General features: G+C 31.6%; 3 protein-coding genes across 4 annotated transcripts in view; 1 reads left to right on the top strand and 2 right to left on the bottom strand.

Moving 5' to 3' along the window:
* Nucleotides 1-4,986, bottom strand: part of LOC131951680 (condensin-2 complex subunit G2) — a 34,864-nt gene extending 29,878 nt beyond the window's left edge. Inside the window, exon 1 of the mRNA XM_059314037.1 lies at nucleotides 4,847-4,986. The gene's annotated coding sequence lies outside the window, so the exon portion shown is untranslated. The remainder of the gene's footprint in view (nucleotides 1-4,846) is intronic.
* LOC131951681 (signal transducer and activator of transcription 5B) lies at nucleotides 40-17,860 on the top strand. Of its 2 annotated transcripts, none has more exons than XM_059314040.1 (22): nucleotides 40-185; nucleotides 6,486-6,634; nucleotides 6,846-7,002; nucleotides 7,521-7,607; nucleotides 8,038-8,142; nucleotides 8,338-8,419; nucleotides 9,303-9,436; nucleotides 9,673-9,827; nucleotides 10,127-10,288; nucleotides 11,010-11,144; nucleotides 11,828-11,963; nucleotides 12,091-12,132; nucleotides 12,327-12,407; nucleotides 12,504-12,596; nucleotides 13,461-13,596; nucleotides 13,717-13,766; nucleotides 13,870-13,964; nucleotides 14,057-14,178; nucleotides 14,491-14,649; nucleotides 15,712-15,766; nucleotides 15,925-16,026; nucleotides 17,029-17,860. In XM_059314040.1, exons 2-22 carry the CDS (start codon nucleotides 6,510-6,512, stop codon nucleotides 17,138-17,140), a joined length of 2,325 nt encoding a protein of 774 aa, XP_059170023.1. In that variant the 5' UTR covers nucleotides 40-185; nucleotides 6,486-6,509; the 3' UTR covers nucleotides 17,141-17,860. The 2 variants fall into 2 exon arrangements, with proteins under 2 accessions (XP_059170023.1, XP_059170022.1); XM_059314039.1 differs by lacking the exon at nucleotides 40-185 and adding an exon at nucleotides 4,969-5,409.
* A 2,577-nt stretch (nucleotides 17,861-20,437) lies between these two features.
* Nucleotides 20,438-24,920, bottom strand: LOC131951667 (small ribosomal subunit protein mS27). Its single transcript, XM_059314018.1, has 3 exons — nucleotides 24,724-24,920; nucleotides 21,748-21,893; nucleotides 20,438-21,548 (listed from the first exon to the last, which is right to left on the bottom strand). Exons 1-3 carry the CDS (start codon nucleotides 24,886-24,888, stop codon nucleotides 20,456-20,458), a joined length of 1,404 nt encoding a protein of 467 aa, XP_059170001.1. The 5' UTR covers nucleotides 24,889-24,920; the 3' UTR covers nucleotides 20,438-20,455.
* Nucleotides 24,921-25,105: the final 185 nt, after the last annotated feature.

Raw genomic sequence — 25,105 nt, 5'->3', positions numbered from 1 at the left:
GTACCAAAATACACTGGACGACAAATAGGATTTCCTCAAATTATCGCCCAATCAAATTACAGAAAATATGAAACACCATGTTACTTCGATAAATATAGACTAGGAAGAGTTTCTCGGAAACAAACTTTCAGTTCTTAATTTTTTTTGGAAACGTGTTTTACCAGCTATTATTACGATAATCTAGGGTAAGTGCAGCTTGCAAGCAACTAGGCATAGAGTCTAACAAAAATAAATGGAGCTTTTAGAAAAATAGAAAAGGTTCAGGACGGACTAAAAGTTGTATAATGTAGATCTAGAACTCGGACTACTCACTCACTCAGACTCAGCACTCTGACTCTGAGTCTAGTCGCAGTCTAGCGCCTAAAGTGCTGCTAGTACTAGATATAGTCTATCTAGATCGTAGTAGAGTCTAGAGTCTAGCCGCTAGACAGGTCCTGTCCAAATCCTAATTATATGTACTATGTACTCTGACTATGTACTATACTATGTAGTATGTGAGCTGTTTATCAGTCAGTTTTTACTGACACCACTACCACAGCACAGTGACAGTACTGAGTACAAGATCTAATCTAGATTCTTGATCTAGAATCTCAATCTATTCTAGTTAGAAGTCTAGATTTAATAATAATAGGCCTACTATTTATTTTATTTAACTATCATCATACTGACGAGTATCCATCATAGTAGAATAAGAATCTAGATCGGTAAAACTCCAGTTTAGCATATTTTATTCGCCCCTTAACGTTCACCTCTGTTGAGCTTATTTTATTATAAACACAACCGAAACACACATTAGCGATTGAAAAAATTAATAATTAAAAAACCTTAAGCTTGAAATAATTTCAGATAGTTAATATTTTAAGAATCAATGATATGAATTAAAAGTTGCAAATGCAGAGGACTTGAAAATAATTTTTTGTGTTTAAGGCTACATTTATCTAGGCATAGGACTATTTATTTTTAATTAACCCTAAATTATAACCTGTTTCACTTCTCTTGTAAGATAAACATTGATTGGCTGTACAGAAAGAAACACCATGATTGATCTTTTGAAAACCACACTTTGTAGCAATTTGTACTCAAAACCTTGCCAATAAAATAAAAAAAATTAGGGGCCTATACTTTTAAAACCTCATGACCTAGTTATGCCATGTTTAATTAAATTTTCAGTGATAAATTGAAAAAATCAAATTGTTTTTAACTCTATAATTGTTTAGTTACCAAAAATAATATAAACATCAAATAATATTTTTTTGTAGACTCATATCATGTGGTAGTATTAAATTATGAATAACAAGGGATAAAAAATTCATTTGAATTTTTGCTTCACTATTTTTCTACCATAAACTTGTTCTATATATTAAAATAATAATCTCTGCAACTGGCCTATATTGCTACAACTGATGATGGTGGTGTAGTACTTAGTTCTGTGCATTCATAATAACACATTGAAGACTATTCTACACACAAGATTTATTGGGAATATATTAGACAAACTAATCTTTCTTCCCTTCTAGAATTCTGTCCTAAACTAAGACTAATGCTTCCTATCCTTGTCTAAGGATCAACTATCTCCAATACTTCCTATCTTATCCTTGCCTATGGACCGTCTCCCCACCTTGTCTACTTCATCATTCTGCTCTTGCTGCATCATACTCACACTAACATATTCTATCACAACAAACAAAACAATAGCACACTCACACTAGATATATTCTATCACAACAAACAAAACAATAGTACACTCACACTACACATATTCTATCACAACAAACAAAACAATAGCACACTGTATCACAACAAAACAAAACAATAGCACACTCACACTGCATATATTCTATCACAACAAACAAAACAATAGCAAATACCGTCTAACCCATTTACAGTTAGGGACCGAGTGGTCTAGCGGTAGAGAGCTGGACTGCTAACCCATAAGTCTCAAGTTCGAATCCAGGTTTAAGTCAGCAGACTGTCCCTTAGTCCACCCAGCTCTGATGGGTTACTAACTCACGTTAGGGAAAGTTAAGTGGCTGGGCATAGTGCTGACCACACTATCTTTTCATATGCTGAGGTCACAGAAACAAGTGAACTCTACTTCACTTGCCCTATAGACTGTCAGGTTTGAAAAGGGAACTTTACTTTTACATTTACAGTGTCTTCCGTTATTATTATCTAGCTTTAAAACAAGCTTAAATCATCTGTCTGTCATTATCTATTTTTAGTCTAGTATTGTGTACAGTCAACCATACTTTAGTAGCAAATCTATGCCATCACACCATCATAATTGTGTGGTGATTCTTTAAGCCACTTGCATGCTTAACCTATCTTTCTTTTACACAACATATAAAAAATTGAATTTCAGGCAATTAATAAAATAAAACAATTGCAGGTATACAAATTTCAATTTCATGTACATTTTTCCTCTTTTTAGTGAATTTAATTTAATATTATCTTTTATCAGAACATGCCATGCACATTTTAAAATATCTGTTAAATTTTGCTTTAATATACCTACTTGATGTTGGTACCCGTTACACATGAATTATAGGAACCTATATTTTAATGTTATACTTGTTTGAGATAAATATATTATAAAATAGTTATTGGTCAAAATGCAATGTGCTTAACTACAAGTTGAGTGATATTAGTGACAAAGCAAAGAAATAACTAAATAGCTAATCGACACATTTAAAATAACATAGGCTACCATTACCTATTAGAAAACCAAATTATAATACATTATTAGTCAACCTAACACCATATTAAATGCACACACTGATTAAGAGACTTAAATGATTCCTTTTAAAACCTGGCTGTTCAATGGTATTTATGTTGTTTTTTGGCTGAGAAAATTGTATACATTTTGTAACGTAGCCTTAGTCTTGATAAGTAGATCTATAGATCTAAATAAAATTTGAATGAAATGGTTCATTTCTTCGTATTCTAAAATTGGAAGATGACGCCATTAGTTTTGTGTACTTCCCGTAGTTATTATCATATTCTTTTGTGTTATTGTCATAACAATTATCACTATTCCGGTTGCATAATTAAAAATGAGTTTCTACATTTGAATATGCCTTTATTTTTATTTTCCTTCTTAAATAAAATTTAGTTTATACATTTAAACATCCAACATATTATTTTCAACAAAACTCTGTATCTTTAAGTTCTCCATATATGGCTGAACATACTGATCACATAGCCTCACAAATGTTGTGGACATAGAGAGAGAGAGAGAGAGAAGTGTGTATGGGAGCTTTTATATATTATGATGCCTGTATGAAACTGTAAAATAATAAAATGTAGCTTTAAATATTTTTTCTCTCATTTCTGTGTACCCCAGTCACATGCACACCTATAAAATTTTTTATACCCAATGTTTTGACTAGTTCACCTAGAGTATATTATCACCCGTGAACAAATTTGACCAAAAATTATATGTTACTATTTTAATTTTTGTGATCAACTATTGCTGATGATTAAACTGTTTGCAAAAAAATATTTCTTTAGTTTTGCTTCTGTGTCAACACAACTTGTAAACTCATTCCATTCAGTCTCTTTAGGGTTTAAAAAAATTGTGGATTGCACATTTGATTTTAAACCTGTTGACTAGTACAATAGCACACGCAACCTGGCTTTAGCTGGACAATAGCACACACACCTTGTAAGTAGCTGGACAATAGCACACACACCTTGTAAGTAGCTGGACATTAGCACACACAACCTGGCATTAGCTGGACAATAGCACACACACCTTGTAAGTAGCTGGACAATAGCACACACACCTTGGCATTAGATGGACAATAGCACACACACCTTGTAAGTAGCTGGACAATAGCACACCCAACTTGTAAGTAGCTGGACAATAGCACACACAACTTGGCATTAGCTGGACAATAGCACACACAACTTGGCATTAGATGGACAATAGCACACACACCTTGTAAGTAGCTGGACAATAGCACACACAACTTGGCATTAGCTGGACAATAGCACACACAACCCTAACATTATTATAATTTTTTCCTACTCAGGGAGGTGTAAAATGTCTAGATTTGTAAAAATCTCAATTGCGATTTTTTTGCATGATTACTATACTTCCTCAATACTGCAAATACGAGAAAGTGAAAAGTGGACTGTTTATAAATAACATGTATCAAATCCTTTGGGTAGATATACTCTAACCTCTCTCTAATGTTTACATAAGGGTTCCCATTAAATATATCTAACATAATCTAAAACGTCTAGCTCAAAATTAGGATATTGATTTTTCAATGTATTTATCAGTAATAAAATGAATGTCCAGATTTTCATAACCTGGTTGTGAACAGCCATTTAGTTTCTTTAAGTTAAGACAAATAAAGACTGTTACAGAATATAATGTATGTGTGGTGACACAGTAATACATCATAACTTTACTAAGGTTATTTAAAAAAAATGTAAAACCATGAGATATTTTGCTAAGCTAGAGGAGGTTAAAAGTGGTTGCTATGTGGTTTCTTTTAATTGTTAATCTCTCTCTAGGTGTAGGCCATTTAGTTTTTATCCAATAGATATGCCTGTATTGAAAATTGTGTTTCATGAGTTTATTTTAGGTAATAAATGTATGATGTTAATAGGAAAAAATAAGTGTTTTAATGTAAATAAAAAATTAAATGTGCACTGTTTTAACATGTGGTTACCCATGTATACTTGATCTATCTAGTAGAATCTAGATCTATATTTTTAGTTGTTTAGTAGAGCTATCTTCAAACATAAAACTACAGTAGTTAAGTTGATATATTGAAATAAAAGAGCAAATATGTGTTGGTTTCAAGTTAAAATAGGTGCTATGGTATTTACTCACCTTATAAATCCAAGTAGTATTGTTTAGTTTCTTTATTACCTGTCATAATGATCCTACAAACCAGTTTGAAGTTAAGGCTTCTACTGTACAGGAACCATTTTACCATATAGGAAGGCCATTCATTTCTAGGAATCATAAAGCAGGCTAAGGCCAAACAAGTTCTTAGAACTGAGGAGTGGCTCAAGGATATTGAAAGTAAATGTGTGTCACTGTATTAATACTGTCCTTTATAGTGGTAGATAAAGTTTTAAAATTTGTGTGGGAAAACCTAAACCAATCTCATATATTTTCAGGAACTACACTATTTTTAACAGTTTTATTCTTATAGTAGACCATTGTGAGTACACAATGATGGATTGTAATAGATGGCATTACTAGTGTTAATATAGTCACAAAATAAAGGATACTTTTCTTATTAAGAAAAACAACCAAGTTATGTTGTCTAGCTTATAAGTAGTTGATCATCAATTTGAAGATTAAGACTTTTTGAATTTGTAATTTAAAATATGTCAGTCCCTATTGTTAATGGGGACATGCCTAACAATGTCGAAAAGATTGAACAAGTAAGTTGGTCATTTCATATTAATAAATTTTCTTTTAACAATTAAAAAAAATATTATTTAGTGTATTCACTAAAGTCCAGTGCATTTTTCTGTTTACAAATCTTTACAAATAAATAAAATCCAAATGAAGACATATAACTTGTATAAATAGATGACTTAAAGATTGAATGTAAAATTTTTAGATCATTTTTTAAATAGTAATCACTTTAAAGTTGATTTGTCTTCCATGGATACCTTTATTTCAGACATCTAATTTGTACTAAATATTTTTTCTAAAAGTGCTTTATATCTAAAAATGTGTTGTCTAAAATTCATTCAATACATATCCATGCCATATATGATTATAATGCTTGATCACTAATAGAAAGCTAGAGAGATATGTGATAACAGTGATAAGTTAAAGACAAAAGCAGTCATTTATTTTTAATAATTATCAAAGGTCCCAACAATTGTAAATAAGGTATGTGTCATTAAACAGTAAATTATATTTAGCATTTGTATGTATCCGTTATTTTGTATATTGCTTGTTAAGAGAACATTGTTCACTGATGTAGTCATTTAAATATGTATTACCATCATTAAATCGTAGATGTTAAAAATCATTTGCTCATTGTACTGTTTTCAAAATACTATTATTCCTGATTTTGTAAATTAAAATGTGGCAATTTTCTGTATTGATGTTTTATGATTCAAAGTATTAGCCCAAAACAGAAGTATTTATAAAACCAGATAAAATGAAAAGTGCTGAAAAATGTCACTTTTTATCAAAAACCTAAAATAATTCTTTGGTTATTTTGATATAATTTTAGCTACAACAATAAAAGCTTTGTTCTTATCTTTGAGCTGTGCCAGCAAATATGCACTGTTATATTAAGATGTTGCTTAAACCATCACTGTCATGGCTGTTAGGATTAACACTTTGGCTTGAATACAATATTATTTTTTTCATCATTATCAATTAGATGTTAAAAATAAAAATTAAGCTAACATTAGATATGGCTAATGGTTCATGAAAATTGTAGTTAGCCATTATTTATCAGGTAAGCTAAATTAAATCACAATTTTTTAAAATTTAGAGATACCTGCCAAGATATCCCAATATGTCTCAGTGGGCCAAGGTCCAGCAAAGCCCTGCCATATTTCGACAGATGCAAACTTACTATCCTCCATGTTTTCCAATGGAGGTGAGATATTTTCTCTGTCAGTGGATAGAAGAACAGCAGTGGTAAGATCATCTTTTTTTGAAACTTGAAATTTATTATAAATAAACAAAAAATATTTATGTTGTACGGTTAAAACATGCCAACATTTAATTTAATTAAACGCTGAAAGATAATTTGGTGAATAAAAAGTCAGCTTTGAAGTTTTTTAAATTTATGAAAGTAAATAAATACAGTATTAATTGTATTTTTAAATTGCTTTGTTGACTTCCATAGGGATCAGATAGATGAAAATAATCCTAGTTTTGTTCCTATTGCTGAGAAAATTTTGATGGAAATGTTGGATCTGCTTAGACAAAAGGCTGAAGAATTGACCAGCCAAGAATTTTTTATAATAAGAATAAAACTTGAAGAGTCTGTTCAGAGAATCGACGTAAGTAATAGTTACACTTGTGCATTACAAGTATTTAGTAGAATTACACAACATACAACAATTTAGCCTTTTTTTAAATTAGTGTGTAAAACTACATGAAGTCATGGCACATGATAACAGATTTGATATCCAGCAGAGCCAACCTCTTCAAATTAGGAGGCTAATTATACTGATGCGATGTTTTTTTAATAGTTACATTCTATCTGTCTCTCAAAACTGGCTAATAGTTGTACAAAGATTACACTTACCTATGTTAACGCACTAAATTTGTATTAATTACTAAGAAAATTATTATTTATTTTTATTTAATATATGCATTATTTTACAAAACAGCCACCAATGGTGGAAATACAAAGTGTTGTATTACATATTACAATATTTCTAGGAGTGAATTTTACTTTCTATATTACAAGTTTTTAGACAACTTGTTCCGACATACATTTTAAGTTGTCTTTTCATGTTTTATTCAAAAAGCTAATGTCAGTTTACAAAAATGTCTACATTTAATATCTCTGAAGGTTGCATTGAAAAGAAACCCACTGGAACTGGTTCAGATAATTAAAAATTGCTTATCAATGGAGCAGAGAGTTATTGAACAAGCAGAGGTAAGAATTTTTAACTAATTCAAAAGTTTTAAATTGTGCAAGATGTTAGTCATTTTTTGAAATTAAACAGGGCAATATAAACTCTAGAAACTTCAAAACTATTGGTGAATTTGTTTGGGTCACTCCGTTGTTGATTGTTGTTAGATTATTTAATAATTCTTAAAACTATGCTCGATTTGAATGACGGTTCAATTTTAAATATGAAGGATATTAGACTCATGTTAATTTGTGTTTGGGTAATTTAAAATTTGAAACAGACAATAAAATAAAAACTTACATTTAGTAATTAAAAACAGTGATGCAGTAAAATTATGCTAGTAATTTTAAAATTTAAAATAACTGAAACAATATTTAAATTTATATGCATGCATTTAATTTTGTAAGACTTACTTTAGCAAGCCAATAAAATTAAGGGAATCATTATTTTCAGCAATCATCTAAGCAGCCACAGAAAATGGAAGAATTCATGGACGATCAACAGAATATTAGTGAAAAAATAATGACAGAGATACAGAGCCTGACTCAAAGAACAAAGGTACATTTAGAACTGTCTTTTACAATAGCATCTATCTTTTTTAAAAACTACCTACAGAAGTCATGTAGGGCATAAATTTTATTTTTGATAGCTAAAAGACAAAAATAAAAAATCTAGGTACATTCATTTTATTTCTTGCCTGATGTGGTTTGTTTTGTAACTAAGTGACATAGAAAGTTGATCTCCTTCTTGTAGATCACAGAAGCTGATTCAAAAAATTTACAACACAAGCAAGAATCATTTATTATTCGCTTCAGTGACTGTCAAAAAGTAACAGGTAGACTTTCAATACTTTATTTTACTACAGTCTAACCCTCTTATTTTGACCTCAGTTATCTAGTCAGCGCAGTACATTTTTGTAGAACCGCCGAACATTCCCATTTCTCTTAGCATTTTCTCATCGGTCACATCGATTCTATTAAATTTTGTAACAGTTAAATTTAAATTTCAAGCAGTTTATACATCTTGATCTCCATAACCAAGCATTAACAAAAAATGTAAAAATAAGTCTTGCATAATTTATTACTACTATTGTGATTGAATGCAACCAACAGAATTATTACCCATCACTTTACTTAATATAGTACTAGAATGTGGGAGCTGATTTGATTATCATTTTATCCAAATTAGAATTTTTGAGTAAAAGGTTCTATCAGCATTTTTCAAAGTTTTTAATTTCAATTAATAAATCAGATAATGACATCAATGAAAGAGATTCTGAACTAAGTTAGTAATTAGATACAGTGAATTTTGTTCATTTAAAAAAGTTGTACATATGCCTTTTATTACATAAGCTTTGTAACTTTGTCAGAAAAGATGTTGTTCTATGTAGAGGACATATTATAACATGCCAGCACTTCAGATGCTGTTGTGTTTAAAAAAACAACAATGCATGATGTACATTCTTATTTATTAACATTGTTTTGGTTTGAGAATGCATTAAATTTAGTAAGCTTTTGGAAAAACAGATTTTGATGAATGAATTTTCTGTTAATGCACCCTACACCAGCATACAGGGATACCACAACTTGTATTGATAAACTTATATTCTAAACTTTAGGTCAACTTCAGCAAATAGCCCCATTGATAAACTTATATTCTAAACTTTAGGTCAACTTCAGCAAATAGCCCCATTGATAAACTTACATTCTAAACTTTAGGTCAACTTCAGCAAATAGCCCAACTACCTAACACAAAAGAAAAAATAGCTAAGGAAATACAGTTGAGGACTCAGAAGGATCAAATTGACAATCAGCTTAGTGGATTAGCACAAGAACTTCTGCATCTTAGAATGGTAACAGCTTCACTTTTATACATTTTAGTAACTTTCCACAGATTGATAACATTCTGCAAGGAGTCTCCTTTAATTTGTTTAGTTTCATACAAAGTGTTAAATGTTTAAAGATTATTGTGACCATTATTCCATTATGGGATAATGTTTTCTATTTAAAAGTTATTGTTTGATCTTGTTTACTGACTGATACAAAAAGCAAACTGATATAAAAAAGCAACTCAACATGTTTAATTTAGGAATTGTCCAGAAAATATGAGCAAACAATACACAGTCTTCAAGAACTTCAGAAAGAAATTCTTGATAATGAATTAATTTCATGGAAAAGGCGCCAGCAGCTAGCAGGCAATGGTCTTTTGATGGACAATTCTAGCATAGAGACTTTGCAACAATGGTAATTCTTTAATTTACAAAAAATACTTATGCTAGTTGAACAGAAATCAATGTACATTATGCATTAAAATCATTTTAATTTTAATTAAGTTAAATTAAGGGAACGACTAAACTGGGGGAGGGGCGGGGGGGGGGGGGGGGAGGAGAATCAAAATAGATGTATCTTCTATTTGTCAGTTTCTGAAATATTTGTGTACAATTTCCTTGACCTGCTAATTTTTTTAATCTTAGAAGGTACTTGGTAAAATAGGTTTTCTAAATACGTTAACCACATATAATTTAAACTTAATTAAATCATAGGTGTGAATCTCTTGCGGATCTGATTTGGCAAAACAGACAACAAATAAAGAAATCCACACAACTACAGCAACAGTTGCCCATTAAGTTTCCAGACGGAGAAGAGGATATACTGCCTCGTCTAAATGACACAATAACTGGGTTACTGTCTTCTCTGGTGACTAGGTAAGAGTTTCTTTCAACATTCACTTCATTAATTAGTGTATCAAATACCCTTAAGTTTCATTGTAGATGAGTATTATGATCAGGAAAGGTTAGTGTAGGATGGCTTGGAAAAATTGATGAAGTTCTTTTAAGCACAGTATGTTTTTATAATCAACCAATGTGGATGTACTTTTGAAATGTACAATATATTCTTAAAAAATAAAGTTCCATTTTTGAACCATGGGGCAAAATAAAGTTCGAGTTCACCTGTTTCTGTGACCTGGGCGTATGAAGGGATAGTATGGTTGGCACTATGAGACCTGAGACTCTCTGGTAAGCAGTTTAGCGCTGCACCGCTAGGCCATGCCGTCCCCCAACATAATCTTAGATTTTGCTAAATGAACATTAGTTTGTAAGACTTTAAGTGATTTAAAAAAAAATGTTTTCAATAAACTAAATTCACCTATATTTATGTCATTGTTATTAAAACAATTTGTTTATTGAAGATTGAGCAAGCATTCTACTTCATTATAAAAGATCATAGTTTATAGATGACATGGTAGTAGACAAAAAAACAAGCAAAAAAAAAATCAACAAGGCAACAGTTCAGGAGACAAAGAGTTAATTATACAAATGAAAATATTGCACTGTCAATAATTCTAACTTCAGAAAATGTTAGTGTTCTAAGATATAAATCTTGGTAAAATGGAAATAAACTTTTAGTTTCCAATTTTTTTTGCAGTACATTTATTGTTGAGCACCAGCCACCCCAGGTGTTGAAGAAAGATGCTAGATTTGGTGCTGTGGTGCGTTTATTGGTTGGAGGGAAGCTCAATGTTCACATGAATCCTCCGCAAGTTAAAGCCACAATTATCAGGTAGATATAGTTCACAATGTTCACATGAATCCTCCGCAAGTTAAAGCCACAATTATCAGGTAGATATAGTTCACAATGTTCACATGAATCCTCCGCAAGTTAAAGCCACAATTATCAGGTAGATATAGTTCACAATGTTCACATGAATCCTCCGCAAGTTAAAGCCACAATTATCAGGTAGATATAGTTCACAATGTTCACATGAATCCTCCGCAAGTTAAAGCCACAATTATCAGGTAGATATAGTTCACAATGTTCACATGAATCCTCCGCAAGTTAAAGCCACAATTATCAGGTAGATATAGTTCACAATGTTCACATGAATCCTCCGCAAGTTAAAGCCACAATTATCAGGTAGATATAGTTCACAATGTTCACATGAATCCTCCGCAAGTTAAAGCCACAATTATCAGGTAGATATAGTTCACAATGTTCACATGAATCCTCCGCAAGTTAAAGCTACAATTATCAGGTAGATATAGTTCACAATGTTCACATGAATCCTCTGCAAGTTAAAGCTACAATCCTCAGGTAGATTTAACTCTTGACTAAATACTGAAAAAAGTATTTGTAAAAGTGTATTTTACCCTAATAGGACCTATAAACCCTGCAATTATAATTTTTTGTGCTACTGCTGTTGTTGAAGCATCTTTTATATAATCACTGCTTTTTAACGCCTACAGTGAAAGTCAAGCCAAAGACTTGTTACGCAATGATGTGAAAGCAAAAAGTGATACAAGTGGTGACATCTTGAACAACACTGGCATCATGGAGTATCAACCTAGCAATGGCCAGCTCAGCATCAGCTTTAGAAATATGGTATCTCTAAATTTTTTAAGCACTTAAACAACACTTGGCTAGAAACAGTTTTTTTAAGCAATGCTTTTATTCTTAATTGATTGGTTTAAAAAAATTTACTTATTGATGCATGTCTATCTTGTTTTAGCAATTGAAAAAAATAAAAAGAGCTGATAAAAAAGGATCTGAGGTGGGTTATAGATCTATTTTTTTTTCTATTTTTCTATTTGACTTGTTTCATCCATTTAATATTTTTGGTCATGCTTTGAAGTTTACAATAACTACTTAGCTTTTTATAGTCATAGTCTTAGTATATAAATATAATGTTGAGAAAACACATTTTTCTGGTACTCTCTAACCTTAAAGTCTAAAATGTTCATACAGGCAGTGACAGAGGAGAAATTCTGCATCCTATTCCAGTCAGAGTTCAGTGTTGGTGGAAATGAATTAGTCTTTCAAGTTTGGGTCAGTGTTCACAGTATAAAAATTATGCTTGATATCTGTCATTCAATAAACACTATAGACTCATAAAATTAAATTTGATACTTGAAAACCTTTCAGACCTTGTCTCTACCTGTTGTTGTAACAGTCCATGGCAACCAGGAGTGTAATGCTACAGCCACCGTGTTATGGGATAATGCATTTGCTGAACCTGTGAGTGATACTCAAACAAATATTATAACACGACTAACTGCTACCATAGTGTATCATTTAATAATATTTAATTAACTTTCTATTACAAATACAGTGGTACCTTGAGATAGGAATTTAATTTGTTCCTTAAGCTTGTATATGTCAAGTTGCTTTTACCTCAGGGCAAGTTTCTCTAAATACCATTAGTCTGTTACATACACCAAAATCCCACCCCAGTTGTTTATGTTACGTTTGTGAATTTAAAAAATAGTATAGGTTTAGTATAAAAATGCAAAAAGACATAGTTAAGAAATAAACTAGTTAAATAATGTATATCTACCTTGGAGACCAGCTGACTTAAGATGCTGGTCAAGATGGAGGATATGGGAGAAGGAACTTAATTTGTTCACCTACTTGTTTCATTGCTTAACTCTTTCAATAATGTTAATTCATTATACTCATTGCACTGTTAATCCTATACTTGATTTTAAAACTTAGATGAAGATAACTAAACTTCATTTAACTTTAAATGCCACTGTGCAATATTTTGTTACTTTTGCCTAATTTTAGTCTCTGCTCTTCTCTTCAATAGTTTTTTTCACAACTTTCATCATTTTCACCTTCAAGCTTTTTAATCATAAACGTGTCCAAAGTTACATGTATCCCAACTTTTACTAGATAGCTTGTATCTAAAAAATCTTATTATTCAAGGTACTTGTATATCAAAATACCACTGTAATATTAAAAACTCTAAACCCCTGCTAATTATAATAAATTAAACATCTCATCTTTAAATTACCATATATTTAAATTTTTACAAAATGTCTTATGGAGATACAAATTTAGTGTTCAGTTTGTTGAATTGTTAACAATATTTTCTCTCAGGGTCGGGTGCCATTTACTGTACCAGATCAAGTTGAATGGCGATTACTTGCAGATCAGCTAAACATGAAGTTTATGTCCCACACTGGCAAGGGTCTGAGTGAAACAAATCTTTCTTACATAGCCTCTAAACTGTTTAGTGAGTATTGTTGTAGGAATAACTATGTAATAATAAATCAATCAGAAAACATTTAAAAATTTTTTATTAGTATTTTAAGAAATCTAAATTTTTATTTAAAAAAAATGCCTTTACTTGCAGATAATAAAGATCCTAATTCCTCTTTTGTAACTTGGGCTCAGTTTAATAAGGTAATGGCAATTTTAGCACTTGATATTTTGTTTTATGTTTTTTTTTCTCCTTTTGTCCTATTGAGCATGTATTTCTTAATGATTTAATGAATTGATTTTTTAGGATACATTACCTGGTAGATCATTTACATTTTGGGAATGGTTTTATGCTATTCAAAAACTGACAAAAGAACACTTAAAGGATTTGTGGACAGATGAGTAAGTTTTTATTTCATGAAATAAAATGGTGAAAAAAATACCAACGCTTCAACTTAAGTGTAAAAAAAACAATGATCTGAAATTGGTTGCAGGGCAATCATTGGGTTTGTCAGCAAGAACCAGGCCCAAGACTGGCTTAGCAACAAACAAAGTGGTACATTCCTTTTACGCTTCAGTGATTCTGAAATTGGTGGTATAACCATAGCTTGGACAGGTGAGTGTTGTCTAATGCACACCTTTCATATTGGGCAATACAAAATTAGAAAAAAAAAACTTGAAACATTTTTGTTGAGTTTCTAGCAACTTTTTAAATAAAAAAAAGATTTATATTTAATCCTGATAAAAATCTTTGAAAAAATTGAAGAAAAATATTCATTTTAACTGTTTTGATTACATTAGTGAAAATGCATTTCAAAGGTAATTATATTGATAATGTTGCCTGATTGTCTTTTGATAATGTTGCCTGATTGTCTTTTGATAATGTTGCCTGATTGTCTTTTGATAATGTTGCCTGATTGTGTTGCAGGGGAGAGGTCAGAGGTCTGGAATCTGGCCCCATTTACTACAAAAGACTTTAATATTCGGGGTCTTGCTGATCGGGTTAAAGATTTAAATAGTCTCGTCACCCTTTTTCCAAATAAACCCAAGGACTCTGTCTTCTCTAAGTATTACACAACCACTGCAGGTCAGTTGGCTTTTGTATTTGCAGTTCTTAAGATAAACTATAAGATAAAAATAGGCATATGGAATAAAATACTTAAAAAAAACTTTTTAAAAAACCACGTTTTTCTTGTGGACTAAAAAGTAGAAAATAAATTTTTCTTTTGTGCTTCCTCGAGCTGTGCAGGTTCTTGTGATGACTGACAAAAAACGTGGGTACGTTCACCATCAAATTTCCCGACCCATCTGCCCGACCCACGTTTTTTGTCAGTCATCACAAGAACCTGCACAGCTCGAGGAAGCACAAAAGAAAAATTTATTTTCTACTTTTTAGTCCACAAGAAAAACGTGGTTTTTTAAAAAGTTTTTTTTAAGTATTTTATTTTCTCCTTTTTAGTCCGTTGCTACACATGAAAAACGTGGTTTTTAAAAAAGTTGTTTATATAGTTTATTTTCTACTTTATCTAATGACTTGATTAAGTATGACTTGACTAAGTGTTTATAAATACACGGACTAAAAAAATCTTGAGCGACCAGGATTCGAACCTGGGTTGTCGCGGCCACAACGCGAAGTACTAACCACTATACGATCACGGCCAGCGCGCTCACATCGATTGGGGCCGAAGTAACTGTGTCTATAAGCCTCCAGTCTTGTCGGTATCTTTAGAAATCATGTCCTCAATTTTATGGTCCTTGGGGCGTAATTAAATTAAGTTAATTACGGTCTCTAATTGCTAGTTTTTATGATTGCATCTGAAATTGTTAGGCGAAAGTAGCCTGTATGCCAAATTTCAGATCTGTAGAGCAATCAGAAGTGGGCTAATTTTCGATGTCAATTTTAACAACAAACAAACAAATCCACAAACGCGAAGCTGAGTTAAGAAAAACGTGTTAAAAATGAGCTCAGTCAAGGTGCCCAAGCCAGTGGTTATGACAGTGGGACTACAAACTAACCTAACTTCATGTTTAGCCCTATCTTGTCCAGTCAGTAAGCAGCCTGATTGGATGGCTATAACTCACCAAACTAGTGTAGCTCTATCTTCATTGGGAAATTTCATATCTGATACAATTTACCCTATTTTCACAGAGAATGTTAATAATGATGGCTATATCAGGCCTCATCTTAAAACAACGATTCCTGAGTAAGTGTAATTTTGTTTTATTCACAAAATTGTTAATGAGCAATAACCCACCCCACAGTAATTCATCAGATGAAAATTAATTATATTGTCAGTGGCATTCAACTAAATTAAACTTTCTGGAAAGCATATTTTCCTTATACCAAGTATTTCTTCTGTAGTCAATATAACTCTGGTGATCCTGACATGAGACAACCTTTCTCACCTGAGGCTGAATATGAATCAAATGCAAACTCAGTGCTCAGTTCGGATGAATTAGATGAGTATGTTTTCCATATTATTCTCTAAACATGTTTGTATTTCATAATGTAACTTTTTAGGATGCACTCAATTTTCTTCAGTTGTATCACTTCCAAAACGTAACTAGAATATTCATTCTTAACTCAATTATGGTGAGATATATTTTTGTATTTCTTTGTTTAAGCTTAGCTTGTTACATCATCAAACAAAAGGCGAAATTTGTTTAGTTACAAATAGTAGTAATAGTAGAATATGTAAAAAAAAAACATACTAAAACCAGTTTTCCTAACCTATAAAATTTATTTATCTAGTGTTTTACCCTTTAAAGTAGTCTGCGCATATAAAGATTCCTGTGGGGCCAAGCGTAAAGATGATGCAATTTTCAACCACAGCCCCTTTAAAAAATTTATTTTTTAAAATATCCATATAAGTTAAATAAAGAAAAACAAAGCATTGTATTGGAAAATGGACAAAAAGTTAATTATGTATGCGGTTAAATAGCTTAATGATTTTTAACTAATAAAATAAAATTAATCCCAAAAATATGTAAACAAAACACAATATTAATATTATTAAGTTAAAAGGTTATTTCAATCCAAATTTTTTTCAAATCCTAAACAAAATTTAACGTAGTCACTGGAACTACTTAATTTTTTCAATTTCACTGTGTTACATTGCCTGTAATTTCGAAAAAAAAAAAATTACTTAACTATAAAATTAATTGAAAATGAACCACTAGTGATAGAGCAAGAAGAAAACTTGCATAAAATGTTTATTTTCCGCTTCCTTCTGTATCTTCAAAATTCTATTACCAGCAAGACGTGCGTTCTTACAAGTAAATAAATGAACCATGCATAGTTCAAGAACAGACTCATTAGACTGTATCACTTACGAAATTCTGAGGCGTATATGGTTAAACTACACTCCTCAAGATATTTTAAATATTTAATCTCTGTTTTTGAAAGTATTTATGCTAGTAAAAAAATGATTTAAGAAATCATACTGTTCTTATTATTTATTTACAGTGGAGCCCAAATGTATGCCATAAACCTCCAGCAGCTGACTGATTACATGCCTGATGATATTGTAGAAACAGATGTCCAGCAATTACTGGAAAGTCAACAGTTTAATTTTTAACTCTCATGAGTTGGGACTTTCTAATCTTCAGAGTCAGAAGTTATCCTTCTCATTTTCAGGTTTAACATACTTTGTGCAACTGGTATGGAGCTATGCAACACAGTTTGCCATTAATGATTTTAATTTATTATTGCCATACACATGTGTTTCAGCCTGTACTGCACATAATTTTTAACCATCATTAATGGGCAGTTTTAAATTGTGTGATGACTTGTGAACTCTTTAAGCCAACGTGTTAAAAAGCTGTACATAATTTTTTTTCCATTTGATTGTTGATGGTTAGATTTCCATAATGTACGATGAGGGCAGTATTATTTTTTGTACAAAGAAAGAAAGGCTCTCTGGCTGTAAACGTTCTATTTTTCACTTAGCTCTGTCAGAAATGTAAAAAAACTTCACTGAAAAACATTAGTATAAACAAGTGTAATTCAAAACAACACAGTAATTTTAATGTATGTGGCTACAAATAAAAAGGGCACACTTTTAAATTTAAAACAAGCAGTATTATTTTTACGGACTTTATATTTAGCTTTATTAATCCACAATCTGTGTTATCATCCATTCTTTAGTATAGAGTAATAGCCATTGCTCATGTCTCATTGGGCTTTCTATAGGTAGTTCAGGGACATTGACTTTTTGTAGGTAATCCATCCTGCAAACATGTATGTCTTAACTTAAATTTACCTTTTAGTTTTGTAAATTCCAGCTATTTAAAAATGTATATTTATTTTATATAAATTTAAAAAAAATAATTATACTATCATTATCACTTATGCTTAACTTTGTTTAGTAAAAAAGATTATTGCTAAAAAATAAAATCTTTGAAAAAGGATTTTAAAAATTTCAGTGACTGTTTTTGTGTGTGTGTGGGGCATTATAATTTTGTGATATACTGTAATAAGCATTGTGTTGTTTCATAACGATCAATTCAATAATGTTTTCAATCCTTCTAATAGGAATTTCAGTGTTTGAACAGCTGCATAATTAGGCTGGTTATTTAAAAAATTCTGCCCATTAATTACGATCAGTTATTCTAGAAAAGAAAGGATTTAAAGAGAGTAGCTGATGATAATCTAATTCCTGCACAAAGGCTTTCCATAATCTAGGCCAGATCTCCAACTTCCCTTGACCTGGTTTTAAATGTGAAGTGGTCACTTGTTGAAGCTATCTTCGTTTACATTGTACTAAATTGTAGTCTGTGCAATTTTTTCATGGGAGGGGATGTTTGAAACCTTTCTTCCTAAGCTATAGTCAGCTCTAGCCAAAATCAAATGTCTCACCACTTGGGTTGTTTTAGTTTGTCACTGTAAAAAATGTGTAATCTTATTGATATGTAATGTGATATAGTTGATGTGCCTTTTTGCTTATAATTTAGAACTTAGATTGCTTGCCAAATTTTAACTAATGTGTCTAAGGTCTGGGTAGGACATGCTTTTTTTTTAACCAACAGCCTGTAATTCTTGCATTTTCCTTATGAAGATAAGAGATATTATTTCTATTCTCACTTATGTTGATGTATGTACATTCTTTTTTGTGTAAAGTTATGCTGCACTTTGATTTCTGAAGAATTTGTAGTGATGAACGTCTTGTTTGATTGCTGCTTTGAGTGGCAACTTTTGTAAATATTTTTTTGTCTAATCTTTTAGAGTGATTGCTGCAACTGTTAAGTTACATACTCCATTCTTGTATCATACTTTGAATTACATTTAATCAAGCAGAAATAAACTAAATGTTATTTACCCCGCCATATTGTTATCTAGTGGCTTTGTTAATTCACTTTACATTTGTTAAAAAGAACTTATAGTTCACTGAAATAGACGCATTATTTTTTAACTTGTCAGCATTTAATTAGCTATAAACTTGTCCCTGTGTATTTTAAAAATATATAAGATCTAATTTGTATTTCCATCATAAGAGTTCAATTGTGGTTATACCGTAATACTAATATACTAAGTACACATCAGCAACCATATTTTACCTAATATTTAAAAATAATAATTTTGAACTGAGTTTTGTTATTTGTTGGAATGAGGTAAAACCACTGCTATTTTCCTACTTATAGGTTTGAAGATAGCTATGAGCTTTATTGAATAGCTGTCTTCGGTACAACTTAAAATCAGGTTATTAAATATTTACATTGTTTTTAAGAAAATATTTCTCACCAGACTCTATCACAGTAGATGAAGAAATTTTAATTTCTTTTTTCCTCCTGATGTATACATTGTTCTGAGAATGTGCTGATGTTGGATCCACAATTTCCTGAGATGCTTTGGAGGTCAACAATTACTATGGCATGTCCTTTAACTAATTAAAGAAATACCATTCCAGACTTGAGAAGTCAATACAAACTTTACTTTCCTGGAGGGTTAATCCATAAATGACATCACACTTAACTGAAAAAGACTGAATGTGTGGCGGTGGTGTTGCATTTTAAAAAGTAATGTTAGAAAATGAGTTTGCATGATTAAAATTAAAACCTTTCTTTTTAAATTGTAATAAATATTGATCAATATGCTCAGTGTTGTCAGAGCTCAGTCAATACTTTATCATAAAAAAATCGCATTATAATAAACATAGCAATTTTGGGTCGGTAGTCGGTGGTAAGCAAACTTAGGCGTTCCATCATGTTAGGTGGAGGGGCCTGACATTATGTGACTGTGAGGAGGCAAAAATTGTTTGAAAAAGTGTAACATCATTAATGTTTTGAGTGAGTTACCAATCAGTACTGGGTGGACTCCTAGACGACAGACTAGAGCACAATCAGCATTTTAGGTGTGGGCAAATTTTTTTTTTCAAACTATATTTTCCAGACTACTGACTTCAAAGAGGTAAAATATCAAATGGAATTTATCTTTTTGTTCTCTGAAGCAACAAAATGTGATAACTACAATTAATATGGTTATGTTTAAATATTAACATTATTTTAGTACTAAGCACAGTGCTAAATCAATGAACCATTGTTCACTTGTCCAACAATTAAAAAAACTGAACATCTTGAATCTCCTCAAAATGTCACAATGGCCTTACACAGCTTCTTGTGAAAGATGGGTAAAATGTTAGGCTCATATATTAGGTTTTAGTTTGATTTATAAACATTGTTTAGGCCAGTTGTATTAAAAAATGAAGGCTATAGCTAGGCGGATTTAGCTGAGATTTGAAAAATTATGTAGATTCAATAGAGCTTACACTAATAAAAAGTAATCAAAAGACATTCACTAATAGTACATACAATATTCAGTTTATTATACTGAAACTTGTGTAAAAAAATAAATCAATGCGTAGTTGTACAATGCGTAGGTTGGTAATTCAGTTACTTTATTGAGAAATTGTCAAATTTTTATCTTTTGCCAAGTCTTCCTCTAAAAACTTTAACCGTAGCTTTTCTTCATTATCAAAATATGTTAAAATCTCTTCCTTTTCTTTTAATTCTTTAATTTGTACTTTCATCTCTTCTATTCTTAAATTCTTTTCATATTCAAACACTTGCTTTTCCAGTTCTTCTTTACGATTTTGTGTCCATGTATCAAACAATTTTAGCTGTGCTGATATGTCTGCTGGCTCAAGCTGTGCCAAATTTGACACAACTAGTTCCTTTACAACTTGACCTAAATCATAATCAGCAACAACCTTTCCAGACGTTTTTAATCTCTCTTCTACTTTTGATAACACAGTCTGGTACTCAAGCTTCTCATCAGTGGTGGGTAACAATCTATGAATGACGTCATCAATTGTTCTTAAGCCTATTTCTACTTCTGGCTCATTAGGATCACGGGCTTCCACTTTTTCTAAAGACTGGGTAAAATAGTTTAGAGCGTGTTGTGAAATGACGCCATCAGGAGAATTAGCTATACTTTCTAAATATTCCAATCCCTTTGTGAACTTGTGGTAGAGGCCACTACCAATGACCTTCAATGAGTTGCAAAGCTCTTTGGGAATGCTAACGCTCTGTGACTTAGCCAGATAAAGCAGAGTTTTACCCAAAAGGAAACGCTCATCCTTAATGTCAAAGTGATCATCATAATGAGGAAATTTAATGTACTTGACTTTAATCCATTTTTCTTCTTCACCTTCCACTGGCTGTACAGGTGGTAAAGCTAAGTCATCAATATTAGATGTAAGAAGATGATTGACAGTTGCATACAAGGATAGCAGCGTTGTTATAGGATTAGTAAAATCTTCTTGCAACATTGATAAATAGGACATTTTGGCAGCAGAAGCTATTTGCTCATGTTTGATGAAGTAATCTAATAGCAAATTCAATGTGTAATGGTTGGGGAAAATACCATAGGTTAAACGATCTGTTAGGAGGGGAGGAAGGCGATCTGAAAGTCCAGCAGCCAAATATCCATAAACAATGGCATGGTATGTCGCGTCACAGCGGGGTAAACTATTTTGGCACAAGCTGAACCTGAAAGTTGTCAAGTTGTGCACATCATTATAAAGCCAAACAAAACTAAAATGTAAGACAAAAAATACAATTTAAAAAAAAAAGCTGAAAACAAAATTTAAAACATAATTATTTAAAAATTAACTAAATAATATACAGTGTAAAAGTACTAATATATGCAACAAACCAAAAGTGTAATACTTATACAAGTTTTACTTACTTTGCAAGAATATCCTCCATAAATTCAGCTTCATCTTCATCTAGCTGTTGAAGCTGGTGAGCTAGAACATTAATATCAACAGCTGAAACCATACCATCTTTCTGTAGCTGCTCTTGTATTTGGTAAGCAAAGTCACTTAAAGAAATCTGGATAAAAAAGGAATCGGTACTCTCATTAGCTGGAATGTATTGTAGTGTGGCATGAATAATAGAAAGTAAATAATGGATTATGATTGTCCAATTGTTTTAGAAGCAACAAAAAAGCATGAATTTTGATAATTAACAGCCAAGAATTAACTACCTTAGATTCTGTTTAACCTTTGTTTTATCATATAGACTAAAATTAAATGTGTAAACAGTTGCATTTTGTGCTTGAATTTAAGAATTCATTACTTTTAATTAACCCCTCAGTGAAAATACTAATAATTCATGATATTTCCTGAAAAAATAAATTGCATTTCATACTAATTACATATCTAGGCATCTTGTAAGATAACTAGCAAAATGCAGGATATGCTTATTCCATTAAAAACATTTACTGGCTAACTCTATCCTTAGCCTATAACTAACTAAGGGCAGTAAAAGTAAAAGCCATGTTTTTCAAAATGGGCAGATCGGGATGAAAAAATATAACAATAGTGGCAACGCGACCTACATACAGTGACTACCTCTAAACGAGTATATCTAATGTCAGAATCAAAATATCAAAAACAAATATCATTTCCACATATATAAGATATGTCTGCTCAGTAATCTTCACTCATCTAGAATAACCTTTTAAAAAATCGTGATTCCAACGTATTTGAAACTAGCCTTCATACAGGGGGAAGACCAAAGCAGAGACAGCATGCAATCAGATGGCTAAGCTATCAAAACAATGGGAAAACCATTCTACTTTTCATTTAACATTAGGAAATGACCTTTTAAACTTAATTAATTACCATAAATTAAAAACTTATTAGTATGCAAAACCAAATCTCGTGCGCCCGGTATCAGAAAGAAATGGGAGATTTCGAGTCATGTTTTTACCGCGATCTCGGCCGATACCGACAACCCTACTATAATTAGGGATTTAGGTAAAAAAACACTAATCATCATATAAAAATAAAAATTACATATTCTTGTAGAGCTCAACAAAATGAAAACAAAACAAAAAAGATTTTTTGTCTAGCTCAAATAGTTTTTTTTTTGCGAATTTTTTTGTGAGGGGTGGAATCCCCTTGCTTTAGCATTGGCCAATTGTGACAAGTCATGGTATACCTGAATAAATTGAGCATAGTTATTTTACTTGCAGTTGTATTTTGTTCATATTTGCAGAGTTTAACTAGAATGATATATAGAACTTGTAAATGCTGTTGAAATTAATAAAAATAATACAGAACTTATATTTTTGTGTTGGCTTCCTCCCATAACCCCAAAAAACTGTGTGCTGCGCAAATATGAAAATGTTTCTAAAGCCATATTTTATATAAATACAGCAAATGAAATAACTACAAAGTTAGAAATCTAAAGTAAATGACTTGAACACTGTTATGTGCATATAATTGCCTCATTATTTTGGGCAGGTGAAGTAGAGTCCATCTTTAAGCCATTTTGTTATAAAACTGCTGCGCAAATATGAAAATGTTTCTAAAGCAATATTTTATATAAATACAGTGAATGAAAGAACTCCATAGTCAGAAATCTAAAGTAAATGACTTGAACACTGTAATGTGTCTATAACTGCCTTGTTATTTTGGGCAGGTGAAGTAGAGTCCATATAAAAGCCATTTTGTAATAAGTGAAATGAAGTTATCAGATCAATGTTTTTATGTGTGAATTGTGTATGGATTCTGATTTTCAGCATATAACTATATCTAAGGGTAAGTAGAACTTGAATACTTAAAATTACAGTTAGCACAATGCTAGTGTATAGCAACAGACAGGTAACCTAGATCTAGGTCTGACTCTCGTCAGTCTAGAGTCTAGTCTGACAAAATTGGATTTTTAGGAAAAACATATTCTGCAAAACTAGAACTAGAGCTGAAAAAATGAAAGATGGGTATGTAAATATATTTTGAAATAAAAAATTAGATTTGTTTGCACATGCCATAAGAATGCTGTTATTAGTTGATCAAACTTAAAGGCAGGAAGATCGGGATGAAAAAATATAACAATGGTGGCAGCGTGACCTACATACAGTGACTACGTTCGGAGGGGTATAACTAATGTCGGAGTCAAAATATCCAAAAACAAATTTCATTTCCAATTACTTAAGATATGTCTGATCAGTAATCTACTCTCATCTAGAGGAATCTTTTAAAAAATCAAGATTCCAACGTATTTGAAACTAACCTTGATACAGAGGGAAGACCAAAGCAGAGACAGCATGCAATCAGGTCGCAAAGCCATTAAAACTAAGGGATAACAACTCTTCTTTTTAATTAACCTTAGGAAATGACCTTTTAAACTTAATTAATTACCATAAATTAAAAACTTATTAGTATGCAAAACCAAATCTCGTGGGTCCGGTATCAGAAAGTAATGGGCGATTTCGGGTCATGTTTTTACCGCGAACTCGGCGGATGCCGACAACCCTACTATAATGGGGAGTTTGTTTTGTGCATGCGTGGTACGTGGCCTGACTGACTAAAAGGAGATTGTTTATATTAGCCTAATGATTTGAGTTTATATTAATTAATAAAATTTAATACAACACGCCCAGTGGTTGGTTGAGGCCAGGCTACATCTGTCCAGGATTCAAAGGGTCGACTCAAAATATCGCCCACTGATAGTTTACTTTATAATTTATATTTATTCACATGCCTTATTTAGGCCAAAGTGTAAATAAATACATATTTTACTCAGTACTCAGTTAGCGACAAGAGTGAGGGACCAGACAAGTACAAACAAGGAGTGGACTAGTCCACTAGTCCAGGACTAGGAGTAGCGCGTAGCAAGAAAAACTATAAAGAAGTTACCGGGTTGAAATTCACACCTTTTTCAAAGTTGGATCCTGTAGGTATTTGTTCCACGCATCGTTACAAGAGTATGTTTCTGATAAAAAATACCGCTTTGTAGATTTTAATAAAGAAAAAGAACTTTTCCAATTTATCTGGAACCGATTGGTAACTTTACACAAAAGTCTTAAGGACGCCGCCATTTTGAATTAAACGGTAATTCTAAAAACCAAAAAGAGCGTACACTACTGATTACTAACCAACTTGTATGAGACTTTAATATTTAGAGCTAGATTAAGCTGTACTCGGCTTCTAAGATTAACAGAGGTGTTGAAAGCTTGCAATAAACAAAAAGAGACTGGAGCAGTCTAGAACTAAAATCTTATAAATAGCTACCTATGACACTAGGGTAAATACTAA

The sequence above is a fragment of the Physella acuta genome, unplaced genomic scaffold (genome assembly GCF_028476545.2).
Source record: "Physella acuta isolate Inbredline_101_S28 unplaced genomic scaffold, ASM2847654v3 ptg000820l, whole genome shotgun sequence".
NCBI classification, from domain to species: domain Eukaryota; kingdom Metazoa; phylum Mollusca; class Gastropoda; family Physidae; genus Physella; species Physella acuta.
Note: the sequence above shows the minus strand (reverse complement) of the source record. Positions and strands in the feature narration are given on the sequence as shown.